The sequence below is a fragment of the Palaemon carinicauda genome, chromosome 7, assembly GCF_036898095.1.
Source record: "Palaemon carinicauda isolate YSFRI2023 chromosome 7, ASM3689809v2, whole genome shotgun sequence".
In the NCBI taxonomy this organism is placed as follows: domain Eukaryota; kingdom Metazoa; phylum Arthropoda; class Malacostraca; order Decapoda; family Palaemonidae; genus Palaemon; species Palaemon carinicauda.
Window position 1 is genome coordinate 172,344,984 of NC_090731.1, and position 23,207 is coordinate 172,368,190.

The 23,207-nt window shown below is 44.9% G+C and overlaps 1 protein-coding gene across 2 annotated transcripts in view; it reads right to left on the minus strand.

Annotated features, from left to right (window-relative positions):
• Window positions 1-23,207, minus strand: part of LOC137644183 (uncharacterized) — a 55,735-nt gene that overhangs the window by 9,655 nt on the left and 22,873 nt on the right. For both annotated transcript variants that reach the window (XM_068377184.1, XM_068377183.1), the window contains exons 6-11: window positions 22,438-22,704; window positions 21,573-21,697; window positions 19,852-20,018; window positions 7,260-7,401; window positions 5,051-5,139; window positions 1,328-1,510 (exon numbers count right to left, since the gene is read on the minus strand). In XM_068377184.1, the coding sequence (XP_068233285.1) occupies window positions 1,328-1,510; window positions 5,051-5,139; window positions 7,260-7,401; window positions 19,852-20,018; window positions 21,573-21,697; window positions 22,438-22,704 (973 nt within the window). The remainder of the gene's footprint in view (window positions 1-1,327; window positions 1,511-5,050; window positions 5,140-7,259; window positions 7,402-19,851; window positions 20,019-21,572; window positions 21,698-22,437; window positions 22,705-23,207) is intronic.

Here is a 23,207-nt window from a genome sequence, read left to right on the forward strand (position 1 = left end):
TGAGTGAATGAAATACTCATTGATATTGGTCTTGAAGAAGCCACTGAGGGCGAGCTTAAAGGATATTTTTGTCTACTCTTCCTTCATTGACAAACTACATCAAATCTTATATGAGTACTGGTCTCGTCTAATCATACAGGATAGCAATGGGGAGAGTTGTGCTGGTCTGAACCTTCAACAGCAAAAGAAAAAGAGACTTAGCCCCAATGGGCTTAGGCATTCCAGTCACTAAAAGTGCTGCAATAAATAACGACAGCAGTGAATAAACACAATATTTCTTTGTGTCCCTGGCAGGAAGTCATTATATAAAAGCACACCTGTGGCATCACTTCATCTCACAGGGGGCCAACCATCTACAACTCTTAAGTGGCAGAAACCAGAAATAGTAAAGAAGAAAAGGATCATAACAATCTGAGCAAAAGCAAAAGTTTACTACAAATTTTTTATGTCATTAGTCTTCCCAATCATCTACAACCTTTGTCTCCCTTTAACAGTATCTTGGATCCTTTGACTGGCCAGACAGTACTACATGGGATCCCTCTCTCTGGTTAAGGCTCCTTTTTTCTTTGCCTACACATACACCAAATAGTCTGGCCTATTCTTTCCACATTTGCCTTTGTCCTCATACACCTGACAATACTGAGATTACTAAACAATTCTTCTTTGTTCAAGAGGTTAAGTACTGCACTGTAATTATTCAGTGGCGACTTTCCGTTTCTATGGGTAAAAGAGAGACTTTAGCTATAGTCAGCAACTCTTCTATGAGAAGGACACTCCAAAATCAAGCCATTGTTCTCTAGTGTTGGTGGTGCCATAACCTCTGTACCAAGTTCATCTGAATTGTTTCCTGTTGCTTTTCTTCTTATGGATTAGACCAGTGTCTTTTTAGTCTTGATAGTAAAAGGTAATGCTACTCAATGTTGTGTCGGCCATTATTATATCAAGACTAAATACATGAAATCTTTATTACCTAGATTTACTTACTTTTACAACTCTGATATTGCATTCTAGTACAATAGTGAATGTACATTCATATTGAAAATTATGTAAATACTGTATATAACAATTTGTAATTAACTTTTTCTTTACCTCTACTGTACGTAGTAATTTATAGCTCCTGTAGATGAAATAAGAGATATGAGGGATATCTTTTAAGAGAAATACAGTACAAAGGAACTCAATCAACACCAGATACAAAGAAAAACCTGAAAAAACAGTATGCATACTTCTTATCTCATCCCTATGTACTAAGAAATTTGATATACATTTCGGAGGCCTTTAATAAGCGTAATTTTTTTAACATATCAGCAAAAAAAATGGAACTTACTTTTCCTTGTTTTCTGCATATCCCCAATGCGTTATGTAGTTGGCTAGTCTCTGCCGTGCCTCGGCAAAGATAGGTGGATTTTCAGAGTACGACTGACCGAGAACAGACAAACGGAAATTCAGCCCAGCCTCTACCAGCTGATAAAGCACTTGGAACATAGTGTCTGGATCTTTGTCATGTTCCCTAAAAATAAAGATTATTGTAAATAATTACTTTGAATCTATTATATCAATTAAAAAAACAGTAGGTCCTAAACTTATAAATACAAATCAAACTGAAATCGTAAATTTGACATTGTATCAAAAGTTTGTATACTATAAGATAAAGAAATATTGTAATAACACATTATTATATCATTTAATACTACAGGGTATAAGAAAAATAAAATTTTCAATGACCTGACATTTGATACATACATACATACATATACCAAGGCACTTCCCCCAATTTTGGGGGGTAGCCGACATCAACAAAGAAACAAAAACAAAAAGGAGACCTCTACTCTCTACGTTCCTCCAGCCTAACAAGGGACTCAACCGAGTTCAGCTGGTACTGCTAGGGTGTCACAGCCCACCCTCCCACATTATCCACCACAGATGAAGCTTCATAATGCTGAATCCCCTACTGCTGCTACCTCCGCGGTCATCTAAGGCATCGGAGGAAGCAGCAGGGCCTACCGGAACTGCGTCACAATCGCTCGCCATTCATTCCCATTTCTAGCACGCTCTCTTGCCTCTCTCACATCTATCCTCCTATCACCCAGAGCTTCCTTCACTCCATCCATCCACCCAAACCTTGGCCTTCCTCTTGTACTTCTCCCATCAACTCTTGCATTCATCACCTTCTTTAGCAGACAGCCATTTTCCATTCTCTCAACAAGGCCAAACCACCTCAACACATTCATATCCACTCTGGCTACTAACTCATTTCTTACACCCGTTCTCACTCTCACCACTTCGTTCCTAACCCCATCTACTCGAGATACACCAGCCATACTCCTTAGACACTTCATCTCAAACACATTCAATTTCTGTCTCTCCATCACTTTCATTCCCCACAACTCCGATCCATACATCACAGTTGGTACAATCACTTTCTCATATAGAACTCTCTTTACATTCATGCCCAACCCTCAATTCTTTACTACTCTCTTAACTGCCCCCAACACTTTGCAACCTTCATTCACTCTCTGACGTACATCTGCTTCCACTCCACCATTTGCTGCAACAACAGACCCCAAGTACTTAAACTGATCCACCTCCTCAAGTAACTCTCCATTCAACACAACATTCAACCTTGCACCACCTTCCCTTCTTGTACATCTCTTAACCTTACTCTTACCCACATTAACTCTCAACTTCCTTCTCTCGCACACTCTTCCAAATTCTGTCACTAATCGTCCAAGCTTCTCTTCTGTGTCTGCAACCAGTACAGTATCATCCGCAAACAAAAACTGATTTACCTCCCATTCATGGTCATTCTCATCTACCAGTTTTAATCCTCGTCCAAGCACTCGAGCATTCACCTCTTTCACCACTCCATCAACATATAAGTTAAACAACCACGGCGACATCACACATCCCTGTCTCAGCCCCACTCTCACCGGAAACCAATCACTCACTTCATTTCCTATTCTAACACATGCTTTACTACCTTTGTAGAAACTTTTCACTGCTCGCAACAACCTTCCACCAACTCCATATAACCTCATCACATTCCACATGGCTTCCCTATCAACTCTATCATATGCTTTCTCCAGATCCATAAACGCAACATACACCTCCTTACCTTTTGCTAAATATTTCTCGCATATCTGCCTAACTGTAAAAATCTGATTCATACAAACCCTACCTCTTCTAAAACCACCCTCTATTTCTAAGATTGCATTCTCTGTTTTATCCTTGATCCTATTAATCATTACTCTACCATACACTTTTCCAACTACGCTTAACAAACTAATACCTCTAGAATTACAACACTCATGCACATCTCCCTTACCCTTATATAGTGGTACAATACATGCACAAACCCAATCTACTGGTACCACTGACAACACAAAACACATATTAAACAATCTCACCAACCATTCAAGTATAGTCACACCCCCTTCCTTCAACATCTCAGCTCTCACACCATCCATACCAGATGCTTTTCCTACTCTCGTTTCATCTAGTGCTCTCCTCACTTCATCTATTGTAATCTCTCTCTCATTCTCATCTCCCATCACTGGCACCTCAACACCTGCAACAGCAATTATATCTGCCTCCCTATTATCCTCAACATTCAGTAAACTTTCAAAATATTCCGCCCATCTTTTCCTTGCGTCCTCTCCTTTTAACAACGTTCCATTTCCATCTTGTACTGTCTCTTCCATTCTTGAGCCAGCCTTCCTTACTCTCTTCACTTCTTTCCAAAACTTCTTATTCTCTTCATATGAATGACCTAATCATAAAACATGGGAGTCAGGTTAGGTCTACCCTAGGCCAAAATGTAACAAGATGCAACTTACAAACAATTTGACTCACAAATAACTTCTCGGAACCTATTAACCCTTTTACCCCCAGGCTATTTGGAACTTTATGACCCTTAACCCCCCAGGCGTTTTTTTTTTTGTTTTTCAAGCACATTTTGCTATATATATTTTTTAAATTGCTCCAACAGCCTTATTTTTCGTCATAGAGAGGTCAGGTTGGTCTCATTCTATTGGAAAATGCCTGAAGTTTCTCATAAAGTTATCAAAAATATGCAAAAAAAAAAATGTAAATAGTTTTTTGCAAGGTCGTACCAGTACGTCCATGGGGGTAAAGGGATGAGTTTTGTGAAACGTACCAGTACGTCCATTGGGGGTAAAAGGGTTAAGTTTGTGAGTTGAGGTACATGTAAAATATAACATAAATCACTGTACTGTACATCATGTGAACAAACCTCTATAATACCATTCTAAGCTATTCTTTCAAAACTTTTACATTCTTCAGAGATATATTGCTTACATGTGCTAAAATCTGGCAAGAACCTTCATTAAAAAAACAACAAATTTCTACTTATTTACAGACGTAACGTTATAGTAATGGCTTACGACATATACCCTTTAACTACGTTTTTACTAACAACTTTATATTAGTTTGCATAAGATCTTCAATAGGCATTATATCAATTAAAAAAAAATAAAAATACTGTAACATTCAACAATTTAAGTTGAAATATAGTGCTATGCTACTGAAGCTTATATTGTCACCTTTATCTAGTGGAAATTCAAATTTACTTCCATGATTTTACTTTCTCCACACTACTCAAAACTTATTCAGGTAATCAGTATGCGTTGATAATGTGCTTCAGACAGTCGAGAAACTCCTACAGACTCGAGAAATATGGGAGCTTGTTAGTTAACCCTTTTACCCCCAAAAGGACGTACTGGTACGTTTCACAAAACTCATCCCTTTACCCCCATGGACGTACCGGTACGTTCTTGCAAAAAACTGCTATTTATATTTTTTTTGGCATATTTTTTATAATCTTTTGAGAAACTTCAGGCATTTTCCAAGAGAATAAGACCAACCTGACCTCTCTGACGAAAATTAAGGCTGTTAGAGCAATTTTTAAAAAATATACTGCAAAATGTGCTTGAAAAAAATAACCCCTGGGGGTTAAGGGTTGGAAAGTTCCAAATAGCCTGGGGGTAAAAGGGTTAATAAAAAATCTGTATGAATGAGTTCACTTTCTTACCATCTATGAGGCCATATGATGTGGAGTGGTTCTAAAGCATCCTTTGGAGATCGAGTTTTATGCGCAATGCAAACCGGAAAAAACACAACCTGAAATCGAGGATAAACTTAAGCTTCTATTTTTCATCACCATTATTATCATTATTACAAGTTACACTATAACCCCAGTTGGAAAAGCAAGATGATATAAGCCCAAAGGCTCCAACAGGGAAAAATAGCCCATTGAGGAAAGGAAACAAGAAAATAAATAAAGCTACAAGAGAAGTAATGAACAATCAAAATAAATTATTTAAAGAACAACAATCAAAATAAATTATTCAAAGAACAACAATCAAAATAAATTATTTAAAGAACAACAATCAAAATAAATTATCTAAAGAGCAACAATCAGAATAAATTATTTAAAGAACAACAATCAAAATAAATTATTTAAAGAACAGTAACATTAAATTAGATCTTTTTAAAAAAAAAGAGGAAAAGAAATGAGATAGAACAGTATGCCCGAGTGTACCCTGAAGCAAGAGAACTCTAATCCAAGACAGTGGAAGGCTATGGTACAGGTTCTATGGCACTACCCTAGACTAAGGAACAATGACATCAATGTTCCTGGTCAGACCATTCTCCCAACGCTAAGTATTGTAGGAGGTGAGCTCATTATTGGTACAACTACAGTAAAACCTCCTTATTCTCTGTTTTCCCCAACTGCTCATTTGACTATACATTGCTGAACTATTGATACCATAAAAAAAATAATTCACTGCATATAATTTCCTGTCTTTTCTAGTCTTTTCCTAAAAAATTTCATCCAGCAGCACACGTCGACCGTTGCTATTTTTGAGTGGACGTGTGAAAGGCATCGAGTGAATTTCCTTTATTTCTTATTGTGAAAATTGTTTTAGTTTATAATCAATTTGGTTTGCCAACAAGCTCCCAGAATGAACTAATCCCACCAAATGTGGTACTACTGTATACGTTATTACTTTAAACATATAAAGTATGATACATATAAAACATATCTACAAAATATGTAGGAAAATTATGTAAACTAGTGCAATGTTTCTTCAGAAGGCTAGACAAACTTTATAATGTAATAGGAAACTAGAGAACATTAAAAAAAATGTATTAAGCAATGAGAGTAGAAAGCAAGACTTAAAATGGACTTGGTATCATTTACAGAGCTATTCACAGTATACTGAAAGTGGTACAGTACTATCCTTGAAAAAAGTAGGGGCTCCAACAAGGAAAATAGCCCAGTGAGGAAAGGAAACAAGGAAAAATAAAAATTCTAAGAAGAGTAACAACATTAAAATAAATTTGGCATTGATCCGATTCATTAAATCTACTTTAATTTCTAAATAAATCATTAAAAACAAAGAAAATTAACATTCCAACTGGAAGAGCAAGATGCTATAAGCCCAAGGGCTCCAACAGGGAAAATAGCCAAGTGACGGAATGAAATAAGGAAGCAGAAATAATACTATGCCTGAGTGTACCATCAAACAAGAGAACTCTTAACCCAAGACAGTGGAAGACCATGGTACAAAGGATATTACACTACCCAAGACTAGAGAACAATAGTTTGATCTTAGAGTGTCCTTCACCCAGAGGAGCTGCTTATCATAGCTAAAGTCTCTCATATACCCTTTGAAAGAGGAAAGTAGCCACTTAATAATCATAGAGGAGCAGTTAACCCTTGAGAGAGGAACCTTAAGGTGCGTCCACACTGGCAATATCGTGTCTACCGACATAACAACAAAGTTGGAAACCTTACAGTCAATATCGGTACACATATCGACAACAATGTATGAAACTTTGTCTGCTACAATGTCTGGCAACATATTGGCAACACGCGTCAACTTGGTGAAGCCGTCCACACCTCATTCTAGAGACTTGTTGTGTGTCTGTCGGGGTATCTTCAACCACATCGACTCTTCCACACCAGGGTTGCCAACATATCACCAATAAATCTCTACCAACATCTCGACAACAATGTTTCGTCAACAGTCTAACAACCTATAAAGTTGTACACAGTGTTGCCGACATGTTTTGTCGCTAGTGTGGCCGCGCCTTTAGCGTTGTCACGTGTATGCAGAAAGAGATTATGTATATAAAACCCAAAAGATGAAAATACCTTAAATTTACCCTCATACGCACTTCCAACCATTAAACATACAAAGGATTAAAAGGATGTTTTGCCTAAGGAGCCTCACCTGACTCTTTTCTCTAATCTCCTGTGTTATGGCGTGAGCATCAGGACGGTGGTCGGGTTGTAACTTCAAGTGACGAGGTATTTCACGCAGAAAGGATTCAAAGTTATATTGGGAGTTGAACACGATAACATCTGCAACCAGACTGGTAAGAAGAAGAATAAATTAGAATCTTTAACAAAAGAAAACATGAGTAAAAATAAAAAATCCTTATAATATTCCTTTAAATTACTAGAACAAATGACTGTCTCAAATCAACACATAATCCATTAATGCCATTTTTACCACTCCTCTATTTGCCACTCTTACCCATGTATACTTGCATGCAAAGACTAATACAGTACAGTATAAATGAACAATTATCTAACCATTATAATAGAGCAAACTTAAAGCTTCATTTAAGCATACAGTATCCTAAAAAAAGATACATACTACCTCAAAGAAAAACCACTAAATATTATGATTTGTTGTTCTAGTACCAAAGACATACAGATGTAAGCCAAACAAAATTATATATTCAAATGTTTAGCTTCACAAATATTCAAGTACCATGACTGCACCAAAATCAGAAACCTGGACTCGACAGAAGCTCAAGAAAACATGGGGCTTAAAGTTCACCTATCCCTGAAATCCTCTTATAATAAATTTTACCAAAAAAAATAGCAGTCATGAAGATTCCTCTCAAAGAAATAATGATTGCATTCTCATAGGAATAAACATTTATGCATCCATACCTAAAGATTACCAATTTTTTTAGTAACTTTACACTTTCCGTACTAAATACATACTGTCACATCATTTTGGCAGATTTTAATAATGAATTAATTAAAAAATATGCGACATAAGTAAAAGTAAAGCAACACTAAAGAATGGATAATACAATTCATATTCATGAAATTAATATAATCAAGTCTCTACAAACATACATACATATACCAAAGCATTTCCCCCAATTTTGGGGGTAGCCAACATCAAACAAATGAAACAAAAAAGGGGCCATCTCCTCTCTATGTTCCTCCCCGCCTCTACAAACACTGTATAAATTGTAGGGTACTTCAAGTTCTTGGCTAACTTTCTTGTCTCACATATTTGAACTGGATTTATTATCTCCACCCCCTCTGATGGTCCAGCACTTTGCTGCAGTAGAGGGGCTTGAGTGACTCAATGATGGGCTGGGCAATGGCGGTGGGGTAGTTTATCCACCCTGGCAGGCTCAACCATACTGCTAAGGCCAGGTCTGAGAGACCAGACCAAGACTGGACCCCTATAGGGCTTCTCCTTTATTTTAAGATAGGCAAAGGCTAGGAGAAGGAAAACTCCAAAATCAAACCAAACAAGACCCCAACGGCGGAGCTTCCCAGCGCCGGCGGAAGAGGGCAATGCCTGTTGGGCAGGCAACAAGGCGGGCCTGACATAAGATTAACCCGGCAGCCCGATGCAACCAACATCGGAGAAGCCGCCTGTCTCATATGTCTTGAGCCGCGGTGAAAACGATGTGGGCCAAGTGTGTGCGCGTGGCCGTTGCAAAGCCACGACCACCCAAAACAATATACCCAGCTACTGGCATTCTGTCGTTTCCTCCACCCTTCTTCATCTCTTTCTCACCATCATCATCATCATCACCACCACCAAGTCCTGAGGCGACAGCACCATGAGTGAAGGGGGCAGGCCTGGATAGCTGGAAGCCCTTAGACCACGACTGCACTCAGGCGGCGAGTCTAAGATTCAGTCGCTCTCTGGTGACGGTGTCGTGACACCAGAGTTCGGCAGCTGGACCCGTGACTGGGCTGGCCTATTGAGGACACCGCAGCCCATCCCACATGGGGAGGCCCCTAGAAAAGGTGGGGTAAACATTGGACACGGCAAACCCGTCTGGTCAGCTCACCGCGGCTGGCGGACATCCCACTAATGCGGTCGAAACAACAAGAAAAAAATATTAACCTTAGGTGCGTGGAACATCCGCACCCTCCAAGACGTGACGAACACCAACCGCCTGGAATGACTTACAGCCCTCGTCTGCAAGGAGTTAGCCCGCTTCAATGTTGATGCGGCGGCTCTTAGCAAAACCAGACTACCTGAAGAGGGCAACATCAGGGAAGCTGGAACAGGCTACACCATCTTCTGGAAAGGCAAGGCCCTAGAGGAGCCTCGCATCTACGGTGTCGGCTTCGCCATCCGTTCCCAGCTAGTGCAGCAGCACAACCTCGCTCCCAAGGCCATCAGTGAGCGCCTGATGACTGTCCGCATCCCCATCACGCGGGACAGACCTCACCCTGTTCTCTGTCTACGCCCCGACTATGACCTCAACCGATGATGACAAAGCTGCCTTCTACACCCAGCTCGACCGCACCATCCAGGCAGTGCCATCCAATGACAAGCTCGTTGTGCTTGGCGACTTTAATGCCCGAGTAGGCAAAGACCATCACCTGTGGGAGGGAATCATCGGCCGCCATGGCATTGGAAATTGCAACGTCAATGGCCAACTCCTACTGGGTCTGTGTGCAGAACACCAACTTGTAGTAACCAACACCATCTTCCAGTTACCAAAGCGACAAAAGACCACATGGAGACACCCACGGTCTAAACACTGGCACACCCTGGACTAGGTCCTGACCTGAGCCAGAGACCGAGGAGACGTCCGCATCACCCGATCCATGCCCGGAGCGGACGACTGCTGGACGGACCACAGACTCCTCATCTCCCGACTCTCCATGACGACCCTACGACCACCCAGAAGGGCACCTGACAGCGTACCACACCAACGCTTTGATTGTAGTAAGCTCCGCAACCCACAAGTGACACAGAACTACAAGGAGGCCTACGAACAACACCTCGCAGACCCCGTGGGTCAGGCCACTGTTGAGCACCACTGGACCACCCTCAGAAACGCCATGGCCCGTGCCGCGGAGGAAACACTAGGCTACACCACCAAGAAACGGCAGGATTGGTTTGATGAGAATGATGCTACCATCTCTCTTCTCATTGAAACCAAACGACAAGCACGCCTGACTTTGGAAAACCAACCAACAGCAACTAACAAATGTGCTCACAAGGTGGCTGAAGCTGGTTGCCAAAGAGGGATCCGTGAAGCCCAGAACACCAGGTGGCAAAGAAAAGCTGCAGAAATACAGTTTTGCTGACCAATGTGACCTGCTCAGCTTCTATGCAGCAACAAAGGAAATATTCGGTCCCACACGGTCGTCAGTGGGCAGCCTGAAGGACGCGGATGGGGCCAAGCCCATCACCGACAGCGAGGGCATCCTGGCCAGGTGGAGGTCTCTCTTTGAGAACCTCCTCAATGACCAAGCAGACACCCCAGACGATTTCCTGCGAATGACCCCGCAGCATCCCGTCCGTCACTGGATGGCACTACCACCCCCCATCCATGACTTCAACAAGGCCCTGCAGTGCATGAAGCCCGGCAAAGCCCCAGGGCCAGACAACATCCCGTTGGAGCTCCTCACTCACGGTGGCCCCAGGTTGAGGAACCGTTTGATGCTCCTTATACTGAAAATATGGGAGACCAAGACCCTCCCAAGTGACTTCCGCGATGCAAACATCATTACCATCTTCAAGAAGGGAGACAGGGAGAACTGTAACAACTACCGGGGAATATCACTACTAAGCATCGCGAGTAAGATTTTCGCTCGGATTCTCCTTGACCGCCTCCTTATTCTCGCAGAAGACGTCCTGCCAGAGTCCCAGTGCGGCTTTCGACCTTCCCGCGGGACCATAGACATGATCTTCTGTGCGCGACAACTACAAGAGAAGAGCCTCGAACAACAACAGCCCCTAATGTTCATCTTCTGGGATTTGAAAAAGGCCTTCGACAAAGTACCTCGACCTGCCATGTGGGCTGTCCTCAAAAGATATGGCTGCCCACCCGATTTTGTCAAGCTGGTGCGTGCCCTCCATGACGGAATGGTTGGGAGAGTCTGCCACCAGAACTCTCTTTCAGACCCATTCCCCATCAACGGCAGCCTGAAGCAGGGCTGTGTTCTGGCCCCAACGTGTTTCTCGCTATACACCGCAGCAATGCTCAACGAGATTCTCCCAGACACACCCTCAGTCGACCTACGTTTCCGCATGGATGGAGGCGCTTTCAACCTCGCTAGACTCCGCGCCAGAACCAAGACCACCTTGTGTGCAGTGCGAGAACTGCAGTATGCTGACGACAATGCCACCCCAGGTCAGACGGCAGAGGACCTGCAGTCGTTAGCTGATGCATACAACTCTGCCTACGAACGTTTTGGGATGCAAGTCAACACAGACAAAACCAAGACCCTCGTCCAACATCCACCAGGACTGATGCTCCGAAACTTCAATACCACAGTGAATGACCAACCGTTAGAACAGGTGGACCAGTTCTCCTACCTAGGGAGCATCCTAACATCAGCTCCCACAAGCAAAAAGGACGTGGAGAACAGGATCAGGGCAGCCCACTCCGCCTTTGGCCGACTCAACTGCCGTGTATTTAACAACCACGCACTGACAATGACCACCAAAATAATGGTGTTCTGGGCAGTAGTCCTCTCCACGCTCCTGTATGCATGTGAAACATGGACGCTATATAGAAACGATCTTAAAAACCTAGAATGCTTCCAACAAATGAAACTGAGGCAGATCTTGAAAATCCCCTGGGAGAGCCACACCACCAACATTGAAGTCTTAGAACGTGCCTCGCTGACCAGCGTGGAGGCCACCATCATCCACCACCGCCTCCGCTGGATAGGACACGTGCATAGGATGGCTCCATCTAGGCTCCCAAAGAAAATATTCTACGGAGAACTGACCCAGGGCACCAGACCACGAGGAGCCCCGAAAATGCGCTATAAAGATCAACTAAAGCGCACCCTGGCTCTAACTGACATCGATCCTTCCTCATGGGAAGAAACAGCCAAGGACAGGAAAACCTGAAGGAGTACAGTACACCATGGCAAAGTGGACTTTGAGGAGAGGAGGAGACAAAATGAGGAGGCTAGGAGGAGAAGAAGGAGAGAGCGATTAGAACAGCCCCGCCCACCACCTACCCTCCCTTGTGAACACTGTCCGCTACTCTTCCACCACAGACTAGGACTTAAAAGCCACATCAGACATAAGCACCAACCCCATAGATAGGAGGCTGATGGCAAACGACAGAACCCAATACTTGGACACGAGTGGGCGCCGACGACGACGATTATCTCCACTAACGAAGTTGGAAGGAGGTTATGTTTTTGCCCCTGTTTGTGTATATGGCTTCCTGGCCACAATTTTAATCATAGAGTAATGAAACTTGCAAGGATTAACTCTTATGTAAAAAGCAGGAAATATCAAAAATTTTAAGTAATTTTCATTTTTCCTAACATACTTACCGAGAACTACTTTCTTAGGAGTTACCTGTAATCTCCTCTCTACCGACCAGAGTTTTGTGTAGTATACCCTACACCCGTTTTCTATGGAGGGCTAACCCGGGAGTGAGAGAACGTGCCCCGAGGGTAGCCTTGAGCTAGGTCGGCGTCAGCTTGGGTCCCGTTAGCCAGTAAGTTCCTCGGATGTTGCAAAAAGTCCCTGCAAGGGCAGAAAGGCACTCGGGGAAGGTAGGGAGGGCCATTACCCGAAAGTAGTTCTCGGTAAGTATGTTAGGAAAAATAAAAATTACTTAAAATTTTTGATTTGTTCCAACACAAATACTTACCTCGAACTACTTTCTTAGGAGACTTACACTTTGGGAGGTGGGAGTGGCTTCCTGGCCTTCAGACCCAGCAAAGCGGACGCCAAGAATCCTAGATATGAACTAGGTTCTTAAAACTGGGAAACGAAGGGTAGGGTAAACTACACAAAGAGCTCACGTTAGTGTCTAAGTACTCACCCTTTGAAAAATCTTCTGATGTTGAGTCCAGTAACAAAGTTGCAGAGACGTGTTCTTCATTGGTTACATAAGTGTAGTTATCTCCGATAGGGATAGGAAACGGGGATTAGGGTGAAAAGGAACGAACCTGTGTCTACTGGTTTTGCTATCCACGATTGTGCCTGGGGCTTCACCGTTAAATCACTTGGAGCGCGGAGATGACTGTCCCAATGGAGAACCCGTCTAAGGACCTTCTTGAGTAATCCTTGAGGTAATGGGCAGTAAAGGTCGACTGGTTCGACCAGGTGCCCGCCCGAAGGATCTGGCCCACTGCCATGTTCTTCTCAAAGGCTAAGGAAGTGCTCAGACCTCTGATGTCATGGGGCTTGGGAGTACCTGGCAAGGCTAGTCCCTCCTCCTTGTAGGCCCTGGCAATAACTTGTCTCAACCAAAAGGATATGGTATTCTTCGATACCTGCTTCTTTGTAACACCTGTGGAGACGAAAAGGCTCTTGATGCCTGGCCGGAGATGTGCAGTCCTCTCAAGGTATTTTCTAATGGCACGGACAGGGCATAACCTCAAATCCTCAGGATTCCCAGTCCTAGGAATATCTGGCAGAGAGAACCCCTCGAATTTAGGATCCCAGACTGCTGGGTTCTGGGTTTATGCCACGAACGAAGGGACGAACTTGAAAGAGATCTCTCTCCACCCCTTCGAATGAGAGACGTCATAAGACAGCCCATGGATCTCACCTACCCTTTTCGCAGAGGCCAAGGCCAACAAAAAGACCGTCTTGAGAGTGAGATCCCTGTCTACAATATTCTTCATTGGTTCGAACGGGGGGCTACTTAACATCTTCAGGACCCTAGCTAAGTCCCACTGAGGCACCCTAACAGTTTGAGGAGGGCAGGACTGTTTAAAACTCCTGACAAGCATAGAGATGTGTCTAGAGGAGCCCAGGTCGATGGCCTTCAGAAGGAAGACTTGACCCAAGGCTGCTCGTACTCCTTTTATAGCTGGGATTGACATCCCTATCTCGTCTCTGAGATATACTAGAAAGTCTGCGATATCTGGGACTGAGGCTTTGAGGGGTTTGATGCTCTTCGAAGCGCACCACTTCGTGAAAGAGGCCCACTTCGCTTGGTAGACCGCTGCCGACGACCTTCTCAGGTATCGCGACATCCTCTTAGCCGTTCCTGACGAATATCCTTCCTTCCTCAGGAGGCGCTCGATAGTCTCCAGGCGTGAAGGCGTAGAGACTGTGGGTTGTCGTGGAACCTGAGAAAGTGGGGCTGTTGTAGAAGATCTGGCCTGTCGGGGAGTGGCCACGGAGGATGGCTTGTCAGGTCTTTTAGGTCTGCGAACCACTCTCTCTCCGGCCACCAGGGCGCTACCAAAGTCATCCTTAAGTTCCGGGCAGCCCTTACTCTGTTGAGCACTTGCCTGATCAACGTGAAGGGGGGAAAAGCGTACACGTCTAGGTTATCCCATTTGTGCTGAAAGGCATCCTCCAAGGCTGCCTTTGGGTCTGGGACAGGAGAACCATACACGGGGAGTTGTGCGTTCAGCTTGGTTGCAAAGAGGTCCATCACCGGGGAACCCCACCGTTGAATGATGAGCCTGGCTACTTCTGGGAGGAGGGACCATTCTGTTCCTACTATCTGACCCATCCTGCTGAGACCGTCGGCTAGGACGTTCTTTTTCCCGGGGATGAACCTTGCCAATAACACTATCTGGTTCGCCTCCGCCCAATCTAGGATCTCTAGGGCGAGATCGCACAACTCCCTTGATTTTAGGCCTCCTTGCTTCTTTATGTACGCTACCACTGTGGCGTTGTCGCACATCAACGCCACAGTGTTTCCCCTTAGTAGATCGCTGAAGTGCAGGCAAGCTTTCTGGACTGCCTTCAACTCTAGGACATTGATGTGTAGGCCTTTCTCCCCGTCCATCCAGGTTCCTCTCGCTGTCCCGTTGAGGAGATGGGCTCCCCATCCCTGGTTGGAGGCGTCTGTGAATAGGAGCAACTCGGGAGGCTCGGTCGCGAAGGGCATCCCCTTGAGCGTGTTCGACCGGCAATGCCACCATTCCAGGGAGGGTATTGTGTTTGGCAGGACTGGAATTAATTTCTGGGGCAAGTCCAGTTGGTTCCAGAAGTTCTTCAGGTTCCATTGGATGGCCCTGAGTCTGAGTCTCCCCTGGGGAACCAGTTTCTCCAATGACACCAGATGACCTATTAGCCTTTGCCAGTCCTTCGCCCTCCTGGGTTGCCCCGACAGAAAAGGGAGAAGGATCTTCAATAGATTGCTTACCCGCTCCTCTGACGGAAAAGCTTTCACTAGTAGGGAATCCAGTGTCATCCCCAAATAGGTCATCCTGGTGGAGGGAGATAGGTTTGATTTTTCTGGGTTGATCATGATACCCAGACCCTTGCAAAACTGGAGAAGTTTTATACCCTGCTCCTTCAAAACGTCCTCTGAGGAGGAAAGAAGCAACCAGTCGTCCAGGTACCGGATGAGGCGAATGCCTCGCTCGTGACCCCACACCGAGACTGTCGTGAAGACTCTCGTGAATACCTGGGGAGCTGTCGACAACCCGAAGCAGAGGGTCTTGAATTGCAGGATCTGGGTACCCCATTCCACCCGGAGAAACTTCCGGCTTGAGGGGTGGACCGGGATTTAGAAGTATGCGTCCTTGAGGTCTATGGTCATCATGTAGTCTTTCTCCCTCAAGGACAGCAAGACCGACTTCGGAGTGTCCATTTTGAAATCTGTCTTTCGCACAAACTTGTTGAGAGCTGACAGGTCTATCACCGGTCTCCACCCCCCCGTCGCCTTTTCTACCAGGAACAGTCGGCTGTAGAAACCTGGTCCTGGGTGCAGGAGCTCCTCCATGGCGCCCTTCTCCAACATCGTGGACACCTCTTCTTGAAGGGCCGCCCTCTTCAACGGGTTCTTGGGTGCCAGCCACTCCGACAGGCTGGCCGGAATTAAAGGCGGGGGTTCCGTTAAGAACGGTAGCCTGTACCCCTCCTTCAGTACGGATACTGTCCAGGGCTCTGCTCCGTGAGCCTTCCATACTTGCCAATGTAGTCTGAGGCATCCCCCAACCTGAGGCTTGGGCAGGAGTAGGGGGCCTCCCACTCTACCTCCTCCTGGAGGAGCGGCCTGAACGGCCTCTCCTGGAGGCAGAATACCCTGTTCTAAACGAGGCAGATGCTGCTGGAGCTCCTCTACGGGGGGGCTGTGGCACTGAAGCCCACGAGGAAGAAGGGGCTTCTCTCCTCGTCAGGTTAGGCGGGGCCTGAGAAGTAGAGGGCCCGTCTGATGCTGATCTCTTGTAGGAGGGCCTCCTTACCGGTTGAGGCCTGGGAGCGTTCACTTCCTTTCGTTTAGCCACCTTCTCCATAATCTCTTCTAGCTCTTTCAAGGGGAACAAGGAGTCACCCCACACAGGAAGGCTCCTTATGGCCCTCGCCTCCCTGTCTGGGACCTTCCGGGAAAGCTTCGCCAGAATAGTGTCCCTTTTGCGAAGAATCCAATTCGCTGAAAGGGCAAGGGACTGATACGTAAGGAACTTCAGGGTCTTGCCCCCGGAGATGATAAGTTCCCTCAGGAGGTTTTGCTGCTCCGGGTCCGTTAAGTCATATGTGGCTTGAACACCTACCAGTGTGGAAGCCCACCAGTCCAACCAAGAGGAGACGTGCACCAAGTCTTTCGACATCTCCTCTATCATCGCAGCCTCTGACTGCGAAAAGCAAATCGGGGCTGAAGAGGCTCTGTCCTCCGGGGCACCCTGTCCCAGAACGTCGAGGGCAGGCTCCACCTTGCAGGCTCCCGGTCGTTGTCCCTCTGGCACATAGAACCTATTCTGTGTCTTGAGCCCTTGGAGCAACTTCGAGGAGCGCTGCGTTTTGGGAGCTTCGGCATTGCCTGCCACAACTCTATCAACATGAGCCCGTCCCAGGACGAGATCTCGGGCCACAGGCAGGGCCAGGGAGGTTTTCTGTTGGACGGGTGCCTGCATCAAGCAGGTCAGGCTGGACCTCCAGTAGTCCTCATCGGTTGGGACCAGTTCCTCAATCCGATGATGCCTTCGAATCAGGCCTATAACCTTCCGATAGGCAGAGTCCTCGGTCGGGGAACCTTCTCTACCGTCAGCAGTACCTTCCGCCTGATCCCGAGGAGCCGGGTCACCGGGCACTCCCACCGGGCGCTTCGGTTCTGGAACAACAGGCACTCCCCTGCGGTGGTACCGGTCTTCCCCGGCAGGAACCTCCGCACCAGGTTCGGGGGTCAGAACTGGCATCGCCGTGCCGGCGAGGACTACCGTTCATGTATTCTCTCTGGGGGACGAGGACGCGGATCCCGTGGGCTGACCCGACGGAGGGAACCGTTCCTCTAAGTCCGAGGGCCGAACCAGCTGTGCTGATTCGGCCAGGCTGCCCGTACGGAAGCACGGTTCCCCCCGCTGGGCAGGGTGAGCTGGAAGCTTCGCGGCCTTACGCCTGCCTGAAGCGGCCTTCTCGCATTTCTCCCTGCGAGGGTCATATCTGCGTCTGGAGGATGGCCTTCTCGGCGAGAAATCCCTGGACTGCCGGTCCGGGGAACGCTGCAACTCAGACTTACGGGGAACGAAGACCCGATCACCATCGGGGGACCTACTCCTCCTGTACTTCCTCCGTGGAGAGCGGGACCGTTTTCTACTGAACCTCGAACGGGATCTTGAGCGGGAACGCCTGCTCCTGGACCGCTCCCTCCGTCGCCGATGTCTCCTCCTCGTTTCCTCTTCTGCTGCGTACCAGAGGTCGAGGGTAGTAGGAAGGTCTCTGGAACCGCCGTCAGAGGAGCTGGAAAAGAGGTTTGGCGCACTACACTAGGGAACCAGGTATCCAGCCCCTCTTCCATCCGCATTGGGGACCTACCGGGCGTTTTAGGGAGCCTCCACCCGAAGGGCTCACTTAACGTGGAGTCGAACTTACCCTGGGCGTCACCAGCCGCTGAAGAACTTGAAACACAGGCCCACGAAGCGGGCGAAGAAACAGGCACAACATTACTACACCACAAGGGGTCGTCGGAGGAAACGTGCCCCCCAAGCACAAGGGCAGAGTCTCCAGAATCCCCAGACACAGCACTACCAGGCCCCCCACTAGCCTGAGAAGACCCAGCAACCCCCACTTCACACACATTAGACTCCTGGGGAAGGGCCCTCGGCTCTTTCCCCGCCACGGACTTATCTCGTCCCCTACTCTGGGTAGGGGAAGCCGAGACAGAAGCCCCGTTGGACCGTCCACTGGGTGACGGTAACGGCGAAGTGATGCTAGATTTTCCTGGGCGAACGTTTCAACGACTTCTTTTTCTTAGTGCCGTAACGCACCCACTGAATCTCACTCCAACTAACACACTCAATGCACGTATCCGATGGCGAGCACATCCTGCCCCTACAGGAAGAGCAAAGGGAGTGAGGGTCTACTTCGGGCTTGGAAAGAAACGCTCCACACGACTTTCCGGCTCTAGGCCCAGGACAACGGCAGATCTGCTCCATCGCACACAACCACAAGGCACAGGAACGAAGGGAATCAACAAGGAATACACTTGGATAGCACAAGGAAGGGCAGTGAACACGCAAGAACACAAGGGATAAGCACAGAGATACCACGCGGTAACCACGCGGGACACACGAGTCGGACACAAAGGGTCGTAAGAGACGAGAGCGGCGTGATGGTATCACGTCGCGACCAGAGAACTTATTGGCTAACGGGACCCAAGCTGACGCCGACCTAGCTCAAGGCTACCCTCGGGGCACGTTCTCTCACTCCCGGGTTAGCCCTCCATAGAAAACGGGTGTAGGGTATACTACACAAAACTCTGGTCGGTAGAGAGGAGATTACAGGTAACTCCCAAGAAAGTAGTTCGAGAAAAGTATTTGTGTTGGAACAATTATATTTTTTCCAGGATGGTGAAATAAAAATAAAAATATTTTCAATTAATTTGGCCACATACCAAGCATAATCTATTCAAGTTGGAACTTCACTCACAACCTCTTATCAATTAAATTTAACATTTCAACAAGGCACCTAACACAAGCATGGCTGGCAGCTAATTTTCAAATATATCATGAAAATTAACCATTTGAGATTGGGGGAGGTTAAAATATATCTGTGGCATGTTACACACGTACCGTTATCGGACTTAACAATGGTATCATCTTGAAGTTGAATGCTTGTAAATTATTTTAGTATAGCAAATCTTCAGAAATTGAAAAAAAAAAAAAAAAATAAGTACTGAAGTTAGCTGAAAAACTATCTACAGACAACATACTTTGATATCATCAGAATCTTAAGGATTTTAATTAGTCTTCAGAATCTCAAAGGTTTAACAGCATAATTGTACCAGAGTAATTAACCCTTTTACCCCCAGGCTATTTGGAAATTTCCAACCCTTAACCCCCATGGGGTTATTTTTTTCAAGCACATTTTGCAGTATATTTTTTTAAATTGCTCTAACAGCCTTAATTTTTGACATAGAGAGGTCAGGTTGGTCTCATTCTCTTGGAAAATGCCTGAAGTTTCTCAAAAAATTATCAAAAATATGCAAAAAAAAAATTTAAATAGCATTTTTTTGCAAGGACGTACCGGTACGTCCATGGGGGTAAAGGGATGAGTTTTGTGAAACGTACAAGTACGTCCTTTGTGGGTAAAAGGGTTAAATAACAAGTGAAAAAAATAAAACAAAAAGTAAATAAACATTAACCCTACAACAACTTACCAGGACAAGATTTGATTATATCCATATTGGAAGTCTCTATCTTTCTGTTTCCGAACTGGATAGACCAACTGGTTTTCGTGAAAGTACAAAATCTTTCGTATCCTAGCCAAATCGGGTCTTAATCCTATCAGCTCACATAAATTCAGTGTCGAGGAGGCAAATAACGTCTGAAAAAAAAATAGAGAGATGAATTAACTTAATTGGAGAACCAATCGCGTTCGTTAAAAAAGATTTAGGAATAATAACAAAAGACTATGATACAGATTACCTTACTATAATTATCATTACAAGTTATTTTCTTTCAAACACTAAAACTCTTCATAAAAACATGAATCACAATCCCATTTTAAACAGTTACTGCTGATACCAAGATCTATTAATTTGATGGCCAGTTAACAATAAATCTCTCACGGATCCTTCTCATAGTACTAGATGGGATTGTTCGGAGAAAAGCTATGGTAAAAATGAGGAGTCTGATGTAGGTGCTGCTGAAAACAGAACACATCTCGGTAGATAGATATTCTGTACATAAAATGGGGTAGGGATTAGTCAGTCACAGTGGGAGCAGAGGTAGGGGTTAGTCAGTCAGAGTGGGAGCAGAGGTAGGGGTCAGTCAGAGTGGGAGCAGAAGTAGGGGGTCAGTCAGTCAGTCACTCAGCGTGGGAGCAGAGGTAGGGGTTAGTCAGTCAGAGTGGGAGCAGCTGTAGGGGTCGGTCAGTCAGAGTGAGAGCAGAGGTAGGGGTCAGTCAGTCAGAGTGGGAGCAGAAGTAGGGGGTCAGTCAGTCAGTCACTCAGCGTGGGAGCAGAGGTAGGGGTTAGTCAGTCAGAGTGGGAGCAGCGGTAGGGGTCGGTCAGTCAGAGTGAGAGCAGAGGTAGGGGTCGGTCAGTCAGAGTGAGAGCAGAGGTAGGGGTCGGTCAGTCAGAGTGGGAGCAGAGGTAGGGGTCAGAGGTAGGGGTCAGTTAGTCAGGGTGGGAGCAGAGGTAGGGGTCAGAGTGGGAGCAGAGGTAGGGGTCTGTCAGTCAGAGTGGGAGCAGAGGTAGGGGCCAGCTAGAGTGGGAGCAGAGGTAGGGGGTCAGTCAGTCAGAGTAGGAGCAGAGGTAGGGGTTAAGTTAGTCAGTGTGGGAGCAGAGGTAGGGGTCTGTCAGTCAGAGTGGGAGCAGAGGTAGGGGTCAGTCAGCCAGAGTGGGAGCAGAAGTAGGGGGTCAGTCAGTCAGAGTGGAAGCAGAGGTAGGGGTCGGTCAGTCAGAGTGAGAGCAGATATGGAAGTAGAAGGATGGAGATCAGTAAAAAGACCAAAAGGTCATGGAAAAAGTCCATATTTGAAGACCTGGATCTGATGAAAACAATACAAGACTTTCCTTTGGTATCCTGTAAATAACAGTTTTGCCTTCTAACACATACTATAAATGTAAAAAACTTGAGGAATTAATTTAACTAAACATTTTCCCTTCCAAACTGTAAAGGATCACATTCATGACTTCCCTCAACGATCTAACATGGGAGTCTTCAATAGATAGATCTATCTTAACTTATGAGCCTTTTTATATTCTTCCCTTGCAATTATTAAATTTGACAAAGAGCACAGTTCCATTTCCCTCTCTTCAATACAAAGCAAAAAATATAAGACAGAGTATACTGTAATATGACAGTGACCTCAAGACAAATTCCTTTAAAGCTTGAAACACCAATGTTTACCGATTACCTACAATTCTAAGTTTACCTGAAAATGATGAGTTACAGGTATTTTTTGGAAAAAGTAAAGGGCTGCAGTCCTCGCTCGCCAGTGCCACTTTCTACTCGGTAACGTAAATAATGCCGCATCTTCACTCCCGATTACCGAGTCATCTGCGAAGTGTAAAGTGTTACTGAGCCAATGGCCAATCATATGTTTAAAGTTTTACTTTGCTTGTATGGTGAAATGTAATAATGATGGTACAGTAAATTTAACGGACATGAAAATACATGAAAAGCTTCCTGAAAACAAATGAGATATATTTTCATCTTAACTTAAAATCAACAAAGTACCAATGATTAAATTACATTGTCTTAATAGAAAAATTTTGGCCCTGTAACATATCCCAAGTTTCAATATATTACAAAGCAAATGTACTATGTTACTTCCCAAAAATAAATGACATATTTTCACCTTAATTTAAAAATAAATAAGCAGCAATGATTAATTTACACTGTCTTAATAGAAAAATTTTGGCCCTATAACTTATCCCAAGTTTCAGTATATTACAAAGCAAATGCAAATGTACCAATTTACTACAAAAACCTTGTCATATTAGAATGTGGACATTCTCTAGAGCAATAAGTGCATATATTTCTAATTCTTTCTGAAGGTCTGCCCCAATATACATTTCTTGAATAGAGGTAGAATGCTGTACAGTACAACACAATCATTGTCTTACAATATCGACACCAAAGGATGAGGAACACAAGTCAAACTGACTTAATGAGAGGTACTGTATTTGGGATGAGAAAATGAACAGCGAATTGGTGTTGAATGGTTGTGTTTGCAGGTGATATTTGGGAGACAATGAAAAGACACTCCTAAAACAGATTTTCATCAGCAAGCTTACCGTTCCTGAGACAAGTAATGAGCTGTTTATGAGAGCCCCCATAAAATGGCTCTATGATAAGCAGCTTAGCACCAGGCGGAAAACGGTCTTCCAAACCAGCTCCGCCCCAAGATTCGCTTCCGTCCTCTGTATCCATCACCTGATCCTCTATGGATCCCTCTGTTTCAGCATCGCTGTCTGCAGCAGGAATAATTCTTGCAGCAGGGGCCGGTAATGGAGCTGCTGGCACTATGGCTGGCGCTCCAGAGGGTCGGTTGCTAGCGGCTCCTACAAAGGATTAATTAAATTACTTACGTATCAAATTATAGCTTACGACAGTTTGAGTGTATGCAAAGTGATGGCAAATGTAATTTTGGCCATAAATAAAAACTTCATTTAAATAAATACTACTTACTATCAGAAGTACTAAAATAATCAGACTCCCGCAGAAATTCTTAAAAATTTAATACAATTTTATTCATTCATACCATTAGTTAGCTATATATAATAATCTACATAAAGTATATCTCTTTAATTTTACTCAATTCTTGAAATGGATAATTAAAAAGGCAACTTTAAGTTGTAAATTATTCTTTAAAATAAACAATTTAATAAAGCTAAATAAACTATTCAAGATACATACTTCTTTTTGGCTAAGACATAACTATCAGAAAAATAGAATACAGTATGGCTGATGATTCAAGTTCTTTTATCCTAATAGACGGATCATTCCCAATCTGGTACTTGATTACAATAAATAAAATTATCAAGAATAAATTCAATGAATTCCT